At 43.4% G+C, this 17,469-nt stretch overlaps 1 protein-coding gene across 1 annotated transcript; it reads right to left on the bottom strand.

Annotated features, from left to right (window-relative positions):
- Positions 1-8,802: 8,802 nt before the first annotated feature.
- Positions 8,803-14,523, bottom strand: AWAT1 (acyl-CoA wax alcohol acyltransferase 1). Its single transcript, XM_055376133.1, is given in 8 exon segments — positions 8,803-8,957; positions 9,159-9,358; positions 10,841-11,018; positions 11,975-12,179; positions 13,084-13,130; positions 13,133-13,150; positions 13,396-13,503; positions 14,448-14,523. Coding segments are annotated over 8 exon segments (987 nt in total).
- Between the last annotated feature and the right edge of the window lie 2,946 nt (positions 14,524-17,469).

Genomic DNA, 17,469 nt, shown 5'->3' with positions numbered 1-17,469 from the left:
GTTCAAGCAATTCTCCTGCCTCAGCCTCCCAAGTAACTGGGATTACATGCACCCGCCACTACACCCGGCTAATTTTTGTATTTTTAGTAGAACACGGGGTTTCACCATGTTGGCCAGGCTGATCTCAAACTCCTGAAATCAGGTGATCCGCCTGGCTTGGCCTCCCAAAGTGCTGGGATTACAAGTTTGAGCCACTGCGCCGACCAGAAAAATTTCAAATAATTCATGCAGCTGCTTCATCCTCAAGGATAGGGAGCATAATTCCCCACTCCTTAAGGGTCAACTATTGAGACTTCTCACAGAGTGGAAAAGGGGAAAAAGAGTAACTTTACAGTGGAGAAACTTGACAAACACTACCTCAGCCGGGTGATCAAGGTCAACAACTGTAATAAGTCTTGTTGATACTATGTGTCTTAGTTATAAGGTAATGAAAAATGGCACTTTACCTCTGTGGTCTTCTTCCCTGAAACCCATAACTTCAGTCTCATCATGATAAAAAACATCAGACAAATTTCAATAGCAGGACATCCTACAATGTACTTGAGCAGCATGCCTCAAAAGCATCAAGGTCATTAAAAACAAGGAAAATCTGAAAAACCATCAAAGCTAAGGGGAGCCAAACATATAATACCTTAATGTAGTAGGGTATGCTGGATGGGATCCTGGAACAGTAAAAGGACATTAGGTAAAAACTAAGGAAATATGAATAAAGTGTAGTTAATAATAACATATCAATGTTGGTTCATTAATTGTAACAACTATACCATACTAGTGTGAGATGTTAACAATAGGGAAACTGCACTATCTCAATTTTCAGTAAATCTAACACTATTCCAAACAATAAAGTCTATGAAAGCACAAACAAAACTTTGCTCATCAAAAGAGACCATTACCGGCTGGGCGCAGTGGCTCATGCCTGTAATCCCAGCACTTTGGGAGGCCGAGGCAGGTGGATCACCTGAGGGCAGGAGTTCGAGACCAGTCTGGCCAACATGGCAAAACCCCGTCTCTACTAAAAATACAAAACTTAGCTGTGTGTGGTGGTGGGATCCTGTAGTCCAAGCTATTCAGGAGGCTGAGGCAGGATTGCTTGAACCCAGGGGTGGAGGTTGCAGTGAGCCAAGATCGTGCCACCGCACTTCCAGCCTGAGCAACAGAGTGAGACTCCATCTCCAAAAAAAAAAGAGAGAGAGAGACCATTATCACATAAATTTATCACATAAATAGACAAACCACTGACTGGGAGAAAATATTTGCAAAACATCTATCTGATAAAGTGATAAAGTACTGGTATCTAAGATGTATAAAGAATTCCTGCTAACACTCAATAATGAGAACACAAACAGCCCCACAAAATAGGCAAAAGATATAAACAGATACTTCAAAAAAGAAGATATATTTATTAGTGGCCAAGCATGGTGAAAAAAATGATCAACATTATTAGTCATCAAAGAACTGAACATTAAAACCACCATGGGATACTATTACACACTCTCCAGAACAGCTAAAACTAAAAGAATTGATAATGCCAAATGTTGGTGAGAGTGTGAAACATCCAAAAAATTTCCTACATTGTTGATGGGAATGTAAAATGGTACAAACACTTTTGGAAAGAGTCTGTTAGTTTCTTATATAAGTAAACATATGCCTATCCTATGACGCAGGAATTATATTTCCAGGTATTTACCCAAGACAAATATATGGCCATATAAAGATGTTTATAGTAGCTTTTCTTTCTTTCTTTTTTTTTTTTTTTTTTGAGAGTGTCTCACTCTGTCACCCAGGCTGGAGCACAGTGGCATGATCATGGCATACTGCAGCCTCAACCTCCCAGGCTCAGTTGATCCTCCCACCTCAGCCTCTCGAGTAGCTAGGACAATTGGGGCTTGCCACCACACCTTGCTAATTTTTCTTCTGTAGAGATGAGGTCTCGTTTTGTCACCCAGGCTGGTCTTGAACTTTTGGACTCAAGCAGTCCTCCCACCTTGGCTTCCGAAAGTGCTGGGATTACAGGCATGAGCCACTGCGACCAGTGTCTTAAATAAAGTCCACCATAAAGAAGATTAGAGAGTCACTATTCATACCTTGGTGTATATCCCTCCAGATCTTTTCTTATGCACAAACACAAGGGGCATTGTAAACTTATTTTGGCCAAATGCTGAATGGCCAAGTTTTTTCCTTCTAATTTTTATTTTAAGTTCAGGGGTACATGCGCACGTTGTTACATAGGTAAATTATGTGTCACTGGGGTTTGGTGTACAGATTATTTCATCAGCAGGTAGTAAGCATAGTACCTGATAGGTAGTTTTTTGATCCTCACCCTCCTCTTCCCACCCTCCACTCTCAAGTAAGCCCTGGTGTCTGTTGTTCCCTTCTTTGTGTCCATGTGTACTTAATGTTTAGCTCCCACATATAAGTAAGAACACGCAGTAGTTGGTGTTCTGTTCCTATGTTGATTCACTTAGGATAATGGCTTCCAGCTCCATGCATGTTGCTGCAAAGGATATGATTTTATTCTTTTTAATGGCTGCATATACTCAGTGGTGTATATGTACCACATTTTCTTTATCCAATCCACCATTGAAGGGCATCTAGGTCAATTCCATGTCTTTTCTATTGTGAGTAGTGCTGTGATGAATATACACATGCATTTGTCTTTTTGGTAGAATAATTTCTATTCCTGTGAGTATATACCCAGTAATGGGATTGCTGAGTAAAATGGTAGTTCTGTTTTAAGTCCTTTGAGAAATCTCCAAACTGTTTTCCACAGTGGCTGAACTAATTTCCATTCCCACAGTGTATAAGTGTTCCCTTTTCTCTGCAACCTTGCCAGCATCTGTTATTTTTTTGACTTTTTGATACTAGCCTGTATGGCCAAGTTTTAAAGTCAATATTCAACTGAAGCTCAGGATGAAGTTGAATATCACTATCTATTTCAGCATGAATCTCTGGTATATAAGAATAAATCTGAAACTTTATTAAAAATAAATATTATTACAACTTAAAATTTTTGGTAGCAATTTTTAAGAAATTTGACCTTACAGCGAAGGAACCATAATGTGTCAGCATTGTGAGCAGCATGATTGTTCTTGTGCTCACTGTTTTGTACATTTTCCATGTTAAATAAATGTTTACTTTCAGATGAAGTCAGTGGAAGAGCACAATTCATGGCCCAAATGGAAGTAGTTAATTAAAAATTAAATACAGTTCCTAGAAGTTATTTCTAGTGTTGTTAAGACTAGTACATCAAACAATTCTATAAAGACTAGAATTGAGACATAATTTAATTTTTTTTAGGCAAGGTCTCGCTCTGTCTCTCAGGCTGGAGTGCCGAGGCGTGATCACAGCTCACTGCAGCCTCAAACTCAAGCAATCCTCCCACCTCAGCCTCCCAAGTAGCTGGGACCACAGGCATGCACCACTATGTCGGGCTAATTTTTGTAGAGATAAGGTCTCATTATGTTGCCCTGGCTGGTCTCAAACTCCTGGGCTCAAGCAATCCTCCCATCTCAGCCTCTCAAAGTGTTGGGATTACAGGTGTGAGCCATTGCACCTGGCTGGAATATTACCTATGGTATGAAAGTGATCTTCTTATGTCCCCCTTATACAACGTGGAGTATGTTATGTACTGAGTATTTGTGTTCTCCACCCCATAATTCATATGTTAATATCCTAACCCCCAAGTATGGCAGTATTTGGAGATGAGGCCTTTAAGGAAGTAATTGAGGTTAAATTAGGTCATAAGGATGGAGCTCTGATCTGATAGGATTAGTGTCCTTACAGAAAGAGACACCAGAGAGCTCCCTCTCACTCTCTCTCACCAAGTGCATTCACCGAGGAAAGACCATATGAAGACCTAAAAGCAAGAAGGGTGGCCATCTATGAGCCAGGAAAAGCGCCCTTACCAGGAACCAAACTTGCTGGCACCTTAATCTTGGACTTTCCAGCCTCCAGAACTGTGAGAAAATAAATTTTAGTTGTGTAAGCCGTCCAGTCTGTGGTATTTTATCATAGCAGCCCAAGCCGAGTAATACAGAGTACTTTGGCCAAATTCGGTGACTCTGCCTAGGATTTATTACACCCACACACACCCCTGGGTTTTATCTTATATATGTTCTAATTAATTGGTTAACTCTCCTGTAACTTTTAAAGCTTTTCGTGTAGGAATGTAATTTCTTTTCTTATTAGTAAAAACATTTAAAAGCGATTAGGTTTTCTTTCAGTACCAATCTGGCAGAAACCCACACATTTTTAAAATAAATTATTTATTTTGGATTAATTTTACACTTACAGAAAAACTGCAAAGATGATGCACAGAGTTCCCAAATACCTCTCATTCAATTTCCCCTAATGTTAACATCTTACATAACCATGGCACATTTTTCATAACTGAGACACTGACATTGGTACATTACTATTAATTAAACTCCAGACTTTATTCAAATTTCACCAGTTTTTCCACTGATACTGTTTTTTTCTGTTCCAAGATGCAATTCAGGATAGCACGTTGCATTTAATCATCATGTCTCCTTAGTCTCCTTTGGTCTGTGAACAATATGTCTTTCGTTGTTTTCATGACTTTAATGACTTTGAAGTCCTAGTCAGGTATTTAGTGAAATATTCCTCAATTTGGGCTTCTTTGATATTTTTGTCATAATTAGACTAGGTTCTTGGGACTGGAGAATAACACAGAAGTGAAATACCCTTCTCCTCACAAGATATCAACATGATTTATCACTTGTGATGTTGTAACCGCCCAAGGGGCTCACCTTGCCTGCTGCCTAGACAGAGCCAACTCATCAAGACAGGGGAATTGCAATAGAGAAAGAGTAATTCACACAGAGCCAGCTGTGTGGGAGGCCAGAGTTTTATTATTACTCAAATCAGTCTCCCCAGGCATTCAGGGAGCAGAGTTTCATTTGTTTTGTTTTTGTTTTTGTTTTTGTTTTGAGATGGAGTCTCACTCTGTCACCCAGGCTGGAGTGCAGTGGCGCTATCTCAGCTCACTGCAACCTCTGCCTCCCGGGTTCAAGTGATTCTCCTGCCTCAGTCTCCGGAGTAGCTGGGATTACAGGTGCCTGCCACCACGCCTAGCTAATTTTTGTATTTTTAGTAGAGATGGGGTTTCACCATATTTGCTAGGCTGGTCTTGAACTCCTGACCTCATGATCCACCCGCCTCAGCCTCCCAAAGTGTTGGGATTACAGGCATGAGCCACCGCACCTGACCGGGGAGCAGAGTTTTTAAGGATAACTTGGTGGGTGGAGGGAAGCCAATGAGCCAGGAATGCTGATTGGTCAGAGATGAAATCATAGGGAGTCGAAGCTGTCCTCTTGCACTGAGTCAGTTCCTGTGTGGGAGCCACAGGATCAGATGAGCCAGTATATTGATCTGGGTGGTGCCAGCTGATCCATCAAGTGCAGGTTCTGCAAAATATCTCGAGCACTGATCTTAGGAGCAGTTTAGAGAGGGTCAGAATCTTGTAGCCTCCAGCTGCATGACTCCTAAACCATAATTTCTAATCTTGTGGCTAATGTTAGTCCTACAAAGGCAATCTAGTCCCCACGCAAGAAGGAGGTCTGCCTTGGGAAAGGACTGTTACCATCTTTGTTTAAACTATAAACTAAGTTTCTCCCGAAGTTAGTTCAGCCTACACCCAGGAATGAACAAGGACAGCTTGGAGGTTAGAAGCAAGATGGAGTCGGTTAAGTTAGATCTCTTTCACTGTCTCAGTCATAATTTTGCAAAGGTGGTTTCAATGTTAACCTTGATTGCTGGGTTAAGGTAGTGTTTGCCTGGTTTCTCTGCTGTAAAGTACTATTAGGTTGGGGCAAAAGTGATTGCAGTTTTGCCATTAAAAGTAATGCTTTTCACTTCCCACACTCCATTCTTTGGAATTGAATTGCTAAATCTAGCCCACACTTGAGGGTGGGGAGGGGATTAAGTTCTACCTCCTGAGGGGAAGTATCTACATACATTATTTGTAATTCTTCAGTAAAGAAGATTTGTCCCTTTGCCACTATTTATTTGTTTACTCATTCATTTATATCAATATGGAATCATGTATACATAATTTATACTTCAGATTATAATTCAACATTATGTTACTTATGTTATTTGTCTTATTGCTCAAATTGTTTCAGCTTTGGCCATTGAGAGCTTTTTCAGGTTGCTCCTGTGTTCCCTTGACACACCATTATTATTTTGTTTTCTGAGCACTTCTTTGCTTTCTGACACTTGAAGATGCTCCAGGATGATCTTCTATTTGCATACATTTTTATGTGTGATATTTACATTTCATTTGTTCCTTCCAACATATTCTATTATTGTCTCTAAATTTATTTTCTGAGCCAGTTGTCAGGAGAATATTTTTTATTCCAGTTCAGCTGTGGACTCTGATTCTATCTTAATTATTTATTTCTAAGTTTGCTGTGTTGTATCCTGTGATTATAGTAGGTAGAATTTCTGCCTTTTACATCTTAGTTAAAAGTGTTTTTATTTTCAAATACATAAATAATGGTTGTGAATGATTCATGTACACTTGTAAAGAAAATGTAATTCCCTGACTTGCTCACTAAGTCCTTACCATTTGAAAGCCTAGTCTACGTTATTTATTGTATTATTCAGCTCTGTACTTTTCAGCCTTATCGCAAATCACTCCCTATCAAAAGGCTATGGAAGAATGAAGGAAGGAGTAACTCATTCGGTCTGGTGAAGGCTTCACTGGGAAGGTGAGATTTGATGTAGGCTTAAGAGATGAGCACGATCTCAGCTCACTGCAACCTCTGCCTCCCAGGTTCAAGTGATTATCCTGCCTCAGCCTACTGAGTAGCTGGGACTACAGGCATGTGCCACCACACCCGGATAATTTTTGTAATTTTAATAGAGATGGGGTTTCACCATTTTGGCTAGGCTGGTCTCGAACTCCTGACCTTAGGTGATCCACTCGCCTCGGCCTCCCAGAATGCTGGGATTATAGGCATGAGCCACCGCGCCCCCACAGAATTATTTTTTTCTGTGCAATATTCATTAACATCTAAGGAACATTATTGGTACCCAGAGTGGAGGTATTGTAGGAACAGTAAAGGATTTAAGCAGGGGAATGAAAAGTCAGATATAAGTTTTAGCAAGATTGCCCTGGAAATAGTATGATGGATGGGTTGATTAAAGAGGACTTTTCTAGAGGGAGTGGATATAGTCTTGGAATGTTGAGGGCCTTGACTAGATTGTGACTGTAGAAGGGGAGAAGGGGACAGGTTGGATTAATATGAAGGTGGCAAAATTGATACAACTTGGTGATAAGTTATGAAGTTGGGAGAAGGAAGATGACTCAACTGGTATTGGGTATGTTGAGGTTGAGGTGCTTGTTGGAGATTAGTAAATTGGATATATCGCACTGTTTGCTTATGAGGAAAATATGGGTTAGAAATAGATGTCTCAGACCTGAAACAGTAGAATGTGAGAGAACAGGATGGGACCCAATATTTAAACGTTAAGCAAAGGAAAAAAAAAGCTAGTAGTCTCAATGGTCTTTTAACTTTTGGTCATTTGCTGTGTTTTTAAGTGTCTCTTATTGGCTGCCTCGTGAAGGAAGAGATATCTGTGTTTTTATTTACTCTTTTAAGATTCTCAGAATACAACTTTAAGAAAAACTTTTATTTATTTATTTAATTTTATTTTATTTTTTTGAGATAGAGTCTCACTGTGTCTCCCAGGCTGGAGTGTAGTGGTGCCCTCTTGGCTCACTGCAACCTCCACCTCTTGGGTTTAAGCAATTCTACTGCCTCAGCCTCCCGAGTAGCTGAGACTACAGGCGTGTGCCACCATGCCTGGCTGATTTTTGTATTTTTAGTAGAGACGGGGTCGGGCTGGTCTTTAAATCGTGATCTCAGGCAATCCACCTGCCTTGGCCTCCCAAAGTGTTGGGATTACAGGCGTGAGCCACCGCGCCCGGCAAGAAAAACTTTTAAACAGAATTTAGTAAGGCTTTAAAACATAGATATCAAGTGTATTCCCCACAGTAGGCTATGAGGATGGTTGCAAGTGCCCTGGGACTATGAAGTCAGAGGATCATTATGACAAGGTGACTTATGGGAAATGCCCATGCCAACTAAAAAATGATCCTTTTATCTATCCTAAAGGCATGCTTGTCAGTGGTGTGGGCATAAGATAAGCCTTTATATCTGGGGATGGCAGATGACCACACAAAAACTTGTACATACATGAGTATTTATAGCAGTACTATTCATAATAGCTAAAAAGTGGAAATGACCCAAATGTCCATCAAGTGGTGAATGGATAAACAAATGTGGTACACCTATACACACTGGCGTGTTGTCCAGCCATAAGGAGGAATGAAACACTAACATGTGCTACAGCATGGATAGACCTTGGAAATATTATGCCAAGAAGCCAGCCACAAAAGACCACATATTGTATTATTCCATTTATATAAAATGTTCAAAATTGGCAAATCCACAGAGACAGAAAGTAGATAGTTGCCCAGGGGCTGGGGGAATATGCAGTGACTGCTAATGTGTCCCAGAGGACTCAAATGATGACCAGGCATCAGGCCCCAGCATGAGGGGCACCAGGATGCCCTCCTTTGAGGAATGACTGTGTGCAGCTCTTCAGAAAGAACTCCTGTAAGGACCCTGTGGCAAGAAGGCAAAGAAGGAATTCCTCATGCCCTCCCCTACCACATATAACCTCCCTCATCTCCTGCCTGTCTTTGGTTAGTGGCAGATGAGTCTCTTCTTCAAGGCAGGCACTCCTGTGCTCCTGGGCATGCAGTACCTTCATTCACAGGAAAAACAGCTTTTGGGTCTCTGAGCAGCCATAGTGGGTCTTATGCTGGTCAAACAGTTTATGCAGAGCATCCATATAAAGTGCATGGTATTTGTCTACCATCTCCTGGCTTGGCTTTTCAATTTGGGGCAGTGGCAGAGGCTCCCCAACTGCCAAGAGAGATCGGAAAAGAGAAGAGGAAAGCGTTAGAACCTCCTCTTCCTTTAACCTCTCTCTCCTACCTTGGGCCTGACTCTCGCATCCCAGGTCAGCTCCCACCTTCCCCTCTGCTGCCCTCTTCTTTGGTGGGGCCAGGCTGAGGTTGAGGTTGAGAAACCTGAGGTGGCACTGGGGCTGAGAGTGGCACTCACCCACAGTGACAATAGGCCTGGAGTATGGCAGGAGCCCAGTGGAGCCTTGACAGAAGCTTTGTCCATAGAAGACACAACAGTAGAAACCAAAGATACGGCGGAAGCAGCTCTGGAACTTGTACATCCTGCTATCCTTATGGAACAGCAGCTGATCATACACCTCAGTTTCCCCAAAAGTGAAGGTGGGGACCAGATGAGCCCTGTAGGAAAACTCCAATTTATTTTCTAAACACAAGCTAGGATGAGACCCACCCTGGAAGAACATTTGTTTGCTTGCCAGGCCCTCATCTATTTTGATGAAATCCTGGTGACATAAAGCATTTTTTCTTGCACTAAACAGGGTTTCCCTATTTAATGTCTCTTGTCATGAAATTTTCAAGGCCAGTGAGATTGCTCTCTCTGGGCCAGGATTACAAGGGCAAGATATAGCCAGGGGGCGGGGAGCATCAGGGAAGCAAGAGAAGTTGAGCAGAGATCCCCAGAAAGACCCATATCATGAAAAGTTTCCAGGAGGTGTCAAGGAGGGGAATATCCAACTCTTTCTATTAGAAAGCACAGAGAAGATGACAGTAATTTTGCACAGATGCCCATACTTTATGTGATATGCCCCTCACCCAAGGGGGCAATGCATAAGGTATTCTGTCCTTGGGTTATGGGATTAGAGCAGAGAAAAGTTGTTTCCCTTCCACAGACCATGAGATTCCACCCTGAACAGTGCCCTGGGTAGACAGTCAGGCTCAAATTCCGTGAGGGAGAGAAAAGTAAATCTCTCTTATACAAATCTTTGTGACTTGCTAATAACAATCTCTCAGCACTTTGACATATGTTACCTTACTGGTTACTCACAGCAAAGGCCGTGGAGGGCACAGTGGGGGATGCAGAAGTACAGGTTCAGAAAGGGATGGCCACTCAGGCAGTGAGTGAGTGGCAGGATCTGGACTAGAACCCAGGACTCCCAGCTCAGAGCTCTCTTCCCCACACGATTCTTCCAACTGGTGAACAGGCCCTTCAGGCAAGGTCCTTGGAAGAAATACTGCCCTCTTCTCTAGGTCTGCAATACGACAATTGTCCATGTGTCCAGAGAGCTGGCCTGCTGACCCAATGGGGCACTCTACAGCTCCAGCTCTGGACCCCTAAATCACAAATACTAACATTTATTGATCTCTTACAGTGTGCCAGGGACATGGTAAGTGTTTTGTGGGGATAAATTCATTTAAAGCCCACAATCACCCTATGGAGTAGGTACAGTTCTTAGCCACATCATTAAGATGAAAAACACCAAGGCTCAGAATGGTTAAGGAACCTGTCCCAGAGTGCACAGTCATGGAGCCAGGATTTTAAATCAGGCTCCTGACTCCCAATCCTGCACACACACTCATTATACTGTACTGCCCCGTGCACTTACCATTAGCAGACAGATGTAGATACCAGCATTGATAGAGATAATGTGGGCATTATCTATATGCCAGGGCAGCCTTAGCCCAATCCCCTTGATATTGAACCTGGGTTTATGGTTTGGCCTCTTAGAAACTAGTTGAGCTAGCTCAGAAGGACTGGATGACCCATTTTTCTTACTTGGTAGTATGTTCCTTGAGGGCAAAATTCACATCTGATTCATCCTGGCCTCACCTACAGGGTCATGCTGCTCAGAGAACACCATGCACTGCCCCTCTGTGGGGAACACCTATCCATGGTGGAGGGCTGTGCGCACGAACCCCTTGCGCTTCTGGAGGATGAGGGTGCTGGTGTTGGGCACACTTTGCAGGGCCTCACCCACACCTCCCACTACAATGCCCACGAGGTTGCCAGTGCCATGGCTCAGCAGATAGTCGATGGCTGGCTGGCTCACAGAGCACACACCTAAAGAGAATCAAGGAGCAAAATGATCAGGAGAGGAGAAAATTACTAAGAGGGAACACTCTTCTCTGCTCTTCACTGGCTTGTTCCCATAGTTCCAAGGAGGAGAGGAGCAATGAGATGGGACTAAAGAGTGTGGAGAAGAAAAGGCTGTTGACAAACAGAATAGCTCACGATGAGGCAATATCTTCACTTTGCAGGAGGCACTGAGCCAAAACCGGTAGGAAGGTTTTCAGTGGGATAACCAGAAGGACTTTCTGAATCCCATGTATAATGGTACCTTTTTTTTTTTCATTAAGAGCAACAGCTATTATTTATTGAGGATATATTCTGTGGCAGGCATTGTGTCGAATTCTTTTTTTTTTTTTTTTTTTTTTTTGAGACAGAGTTTCTCTCTGTCACCCAGGCTGGAGTTCAATGCTGTGATCTCGGCTCACTGCAACCTGCACCTCCTGGGTTCAAACGATTCTCCTGCCTCAGCCTCCTGAGTAGGTGGGATTACAGGTGCCCACCACCATGCCCAGCTAATTTTCGTATTTTAAGTAGAGATGGGGTTTTCCCATGTTGGCTAAGCTGGTCTCGAACTCCTGACCTCAGGTGATCCACCCACCTCAGCCTCCCAAAGTGCTGGGATTACAGGCGTGAGTCACTGCACCTGGCCAGTGTCGAATTCTTTACTTGCATCATCTCACTTAGTCATCATCCCACAACTGATGTCAGACTATTTTCATCTGTACCACTTTATGGATGAGGAAACTGAGGCTAGTTTGCTCAAGACCACACAAGTGGTAGAGCTAGGAGGGTTCAATCCCAGGCAGCTTAGCTCTAGAACATATGCTTTTGACTACTATGCCATAATGACATGGGGGCGGGGGGGTGAGGAGGGGATGGAATTTAAAAGGGTGCATTTCCAAGCAGAAACATGGACCAGAAGCTCCAGTAAGTATGGTCAGAAGCACCTTTGGCCATGAGGTACTCCCTAACAAAGGGGATCTTGAAGAACCAGGACAGCGTGGCCAAGTGAGGAGTGATGCCTGGGAAGGTCTTCGAGAAGCCTGTGGCCTCAATGCAGAAGTTGCAGAAGGCACCAAAGGTCAGGAGGCCATGGGGGTGAACCCCCATGAGGTAGTTGTGCTCAGGTGATAGGTCCTTTGTCTTCAGGATCTGCAGCCATGGAGAGAAATGCCAGAGGTGGTGGAATGAGATTACATGGCAGAAACAAGGGTGGTGTTACTTCAGGGATCAGGGTGCTCTCTAAAGCAGAGCTTTCCAACAGATTTCCTGAATGGGTTTCAGGAGGGCTGAGATATTGGTCTCTGTGGCCATTGGACAACAAGGTAGGATCTGGGACAGCTAGAACTGCCAGATCTCCTGCCTGTGGCTAGAAGTAGCCTCAGCCATCTATGTCAGTGTGCTTTGTGCAAATTATCATTGTCTATGAGCACTTTTGTGAAAAAGATCAGGAAGCTTGGCTCTAAAAGTCGGGGTGGTGTTTGTTGTGTACTCCAAAGAGTGCCCTGAGGATCAGCATAACAGTACATTTCTGGAACCTCTTCCTGGCATTGTTTCCTGCCAATCCCCTTCCAGTGCCTGCCTAAATAACTTGTATGGAACTTGGAAAACCCTGCTAAGATATCACCATGTCTGTGAAGCCTTTCCTTATCCCCCATCTGAACTACTTCTGTACCTTGTGCCAAACAAATAATATACTTTATACTAATGTCCTCCCCATTAGATGTGAGCTCCTCGATGGCAGAGAATTGCATCCTATTCATTTCTCTGTACTGCTAACGTGGTTCAGAGTAGATTTTCAATCCATGCTTATTAAACTGATGTGAACTGTGCTTGCCTTCTGCCTGTGTCAGCTGGCAGGTGATGCCAAGCGTGTCCAAAGTTTCCTAGCTGAGTATGGAGTGCTCAGTAGAAATGTTGAATCTTGAAGTATATCTAGCATAGACTGAGACTTCCCTGGGATACTTATCTTCCTTATGGACAACTCTAGTCATGTGGTATAAATGCCTACCCAGTATTTTGGGAACTCTGAGGACACTGGGGAAGAGATACTTACTGTAATGGGGAAATAGTCCCTTATGTGGGTCCAGACACACCAGTTACCCAGGCCGAACGCCTGCCACCTGAGGCAAAAGAAGCAGTAGGGGATGATGTCAGTGTGTGCCATCCCATACATTCCACGGACTCAGGGATTCCCTAGCATGGCTCTGCTAGAGAGGTGGGAAAGGAGGAGACCCTAGGATGGTCCTGTTTGGCCCAGCTCCTGTGGCTCTGAGAACTTGGATGAGGGGCCTGTGGTATGGCGAGTGGGACTCCCTGGCTGCAGGTTATGATGGAACATTCTTCTTTCTAGGTCTGTGAGTCTTACCTCGCTCTGGGGTCTTCCAGTCCAGGAACAACCAGGCAAAGTAAAGCACTGGTAGCGGCCACAAGGATGTAAACAGCAGGTAGACGAACAATGGCTGCAAGATCCAAACTGATGAGGGACCAGGTTAGACCAAATTTGTGCTGCCAGCAGAACTTGACCATGCCCAGTCCCATCACCAGCTCTCCACATTACCTAAGCCTCTGACCCTGGCCCTCAACACAATCCAGGTCCTGTTCATCATCCATGTCTACTTGTCCTTCAAACTTTTCCTCTATCATTTACCATACAGAAGCCCTATTTCTCTGCCTATCTGTCATCCCTGTCCACCTGCTTCCCTGTACAGCCACTACCTCTGTACTCCTGCTCTCTACTTCCCACCAGTTTTTTTTCCTCCTGCCCCCATTTGGTCACCATCTTTTTCCTCTTGTCTCCTGTCTCCCTCACTATCCGTCATCCCTCGTTAAGCCACTAGCCCACTCTCCCTCACCCCTATATTATCTATATCTTCCTACACGCTGCCCATCCAGCATCTGCATCCTTCTAGTATTTCCTATCCACTATGCTTGTCCTCTTGCCCATTCACCATTCTTTCCAATGACACTGTCTTCCCCCATGCTACCACCACCCCACTCCCAGAATAGACAACTCTATGGTTCAGACACAGGCTATACTTCTTTAAGTCTGGGATGCTAATGTTTCCTCTGTCCTATTCCCCATGATCATAAGGGAGCATTCCCTGGGCCTCACTTTTCCTCTCTAGATAGTAAGGATTAGGAAGTGGCTGAAATTAACTAGATCTACTCATATCCATCATGACCCTGTTCCACCCCCCGCCCCCTCCCACTACATATTCTCACTGTCTCCTGGGGCTCTATCTCATTCTTCTCCTGGGCACTCATGGAACTCAAGACTCCTTGGTTTTACTCTCTAGTACAATCTTAGATGATGGAAAGGCTCAAGATGAGACTTCACATGGCCCTAAAAGTCACCCTAGATCTGGCCCTGGCTTCTGACTCTGGCTTCTTGCTATGCACTCTTGGGTCAATACTCACAGATGGCAAGGTAGCTCAAAGGCCACTGCAGAAGCATCAGACTCTGGAAGTGACTAGGCTGCTTGGAATGAGGCATGATTCTCGGGAGCCTGGGGGAGGCAAAGATCTCAGAACAGTGTTCCAACCAAAGGTGCCACCAGCCTCTGGAAGTTCACTTAATAGTGAATGCATATAACTATGAGGAGTTTGCACCTGCCCTCTTCCCTCTTGTCCTTCCCTGCCCCCCACCCACTGCAGGGGCAGGCTCTGAAGTACAAGGACTGCCCCGTCAGGTCTGGTCCAGCTCATTTGCCCTTTGACTCTCTTTCCTAGGATTATTAGGACATCAAGATGGAGAAAGGTGCGAATGACTGCCATGTAGTCAGAGTGACACAGGGACCTAGAGAAGGTGAAACCCCCTCACAGGCTACTCAGAAACTATAGGGTTTGTGACCTTAGGGAGATGACTGCTGGGAAGGGAGTTCTGGGGATTTGTGATGTGGGGAGCACCTGGGATTTGGCTTTTGTTGCCCTGAAGCAGCCTGCTTTGGGGCTGCCCCACCTTTAACTTTAATTATAAAAATTTCCAAACACACAAAAAGCTAGAAGATGCAACAAATTTTTATCTTCATGTTCATCTTCAACAACTATTAACATTTTTCCATACTCGTTTCATTTATCTCCCCACCTTTTTTTTTTCTTGGAGTATTTTAAAGCAATTCTAAGATAGTGTGTCATTTCACCCCTAAATACATCACTATGCATCTACAAAAAATACAGATGTTTTCTTCCATATTACCCTTAACAAATTTAATAATTCCTTAATAATATCTAATATCCAGTCCATATTCAAATGTCTTTCTACAGTTGGCCAATTTGAATCAGAATCCAAACAAGGTCCACTGGTTATATTTGGATGTTATGTGTCTTATGTCTCAGTCTCTTGCTCTCTGTCTGTCACTATAAAATAGAACCCAGATACAGAGAGCCACTTAAAACAAATGTATGGGTTAATGAATTATTATAAGACAAACATCTTGTAACCACCACTTGATGAAGAAGATGAACTTTTCTCTCCACCCCAGGACGCTCTCCATGTGCCCCATTTCAATCACAATCCACTTCCTCCTCCCAAAGTAACCATTATCTTGACATTTAGAGTCGTCTTTTCCTTGCATTTCTATGGTTTTCTTACCTAAGTGTACTTCCCTAATGACTATGGTTTAGTCTTCCCCATTTTAAATATTGATATGTCCTTGAAGTTTTCTCTCTCTCTTTTTTATGTTTTTTTTCTTTTTTTTTGAGGCAGGATCTTACTCTGCCACCCAGGCTGGAGTGTAGTGGCGCAAACACAGCTCACTGCAGCCTCAATCTCCCAGGCTTAAGTGATCCTCCAGCCTCAGCCTCCTGAGTAGTTGGGACCACAGGTGCGCACCATCATGCCTGGCTAATTTTTTATTTTTTGTAGAGGTGGGGTGTCACCATGTTGCCCAGGCTGGTCTTGAACTCATGAGCTCAAGAAATCCTCCCACCTCAGCCTCCCAAAGTGCTGGGATTACAAGCATGAGCCATCATACCTGGCCATTTTTACTTTTTAATTTGGAATAATTTTAGATTTATGAGAGAGTTGCAAAGATAGTACAGAGAGTTCCCTACACCCTTCGTGTAGCTTCCCCTTTATGTTAACATCTTATAAAGCAATGGTATATTTATTACAACTAAGAAACCAATATTGGTGCATTTATATTTACTAAACACCAGGTTTTATTTGTATTGTATCAATTTTTTTCCACAAATGTCCATTTTCTGTCCCAGGATCCCATTGGAATCTCACATTGCATTTAATCATCATCTCTCCTTTGTCTCCTCCTCCTTTGACAGTGTCTCTGTTTTTATTTTATTTTATTATTATTTTTTAACCACATACTCAGATTGGGTTAGTTTCTCGGTCTTTCCGTGACTTCCATGACTTTGGTGCTTTTGAAGAGTTTAAGTCGGTTCCCCCTCCATCCCTTTCCTTTCCTTATGCTTTAGCTAATGAAGAACCCACAGCATTTGACCTGTAGAATTTCCCACAGTTTGGATTTTGCTTATCTCATACTTACTTAGGGTGCTTCAGCATGTTCCTCTGTATTTCTTGCAGATTGATAGCTGGATTCAAAGACTATAGTGATTCAGATTTGATCCCTTTGTCAAGATCTTAATTTTCTTTTAATATAGAACAATCTCCCTTCCTCCCCTCCTTTTTTTCCCATGCCACTGACTTAGTGAAGACTGTTTTTCTTTGGAGTAAGCCAGTCTTCCAAGCTTCTGTGAGCAGGGTTGGGGTGTGGAGTGTGATTCCTAGGTGAGTCTCAAATACAGGCCAACGTGGGAGGGGGGAAGCAAAGCCCTCATTTCTCTCTTGAACTCTTGTTGTAACTTTATGCCCATTAAAGCAAACATGGTTGTGTGTGTGTGGTTTTTGGTTTTGTTTTTTGCTTTTTCCACCTGAAGTTTACATGCTTCTAAAGAGATTGGGACCATATCTTATTTGTCAGTATATCTGCTCCTAATGGCTGAGAGCCCTAGGGCCTCGGCGTTAAGAGAAGGATCAGTAAGTGAGGATCTTAGTTTGGGGTCTATGATTGGATGATTTCTTACGTGTAATGAGATCACTAGAGTCCTATGGGGGGCATATGTCCCGGGGACTTGAGTGGGGGATGAGAGGCCATACAGAAACAAGACAAGGAACACATTGCAAAAGGAGAGAAGAAAGAATGAGAGAAAGGAAGGCAGGCGCTCACCTTTGAGGCACTTTGGCAAAAGAAAAAGTTCTGCCTACTTTGCCCTCCCACTCCAGGTCTTCCTGTTTACTAGAAACCAGCCTGGCTCTAGAGCAAATGTTAGCACTCAGGTCTTACGGCACCACTGCCCTACTGATGTGTTGACATCCCGTGGTTGAGGATGGAGACTTGCCCCTGATAATATGGGGGAGATTAGCACTCTGTCTTTCCAGAATAGAATATCCTGGGCCTACACCAACTCCCTCTTCATACTCTCT

This window comes from Gorilla gorilla, chromosome X (assembly GCF_029281585.2).
Source record: "Gorilla gorilla gorilla isolate KB3781 chromosome X, NHGRI_mGorGor1-v2.1_pri, whole genome shotgun sequence".
Taxonomy (NCBI): Eukaryota; Metazoa; Chordata; class Mammalia; order Primates; family Hominidae; genus Gorilla; species Gorilla gorilla.
This window is presented reverse-complemented; position numbering and strand designations above follow the sequence as displayed.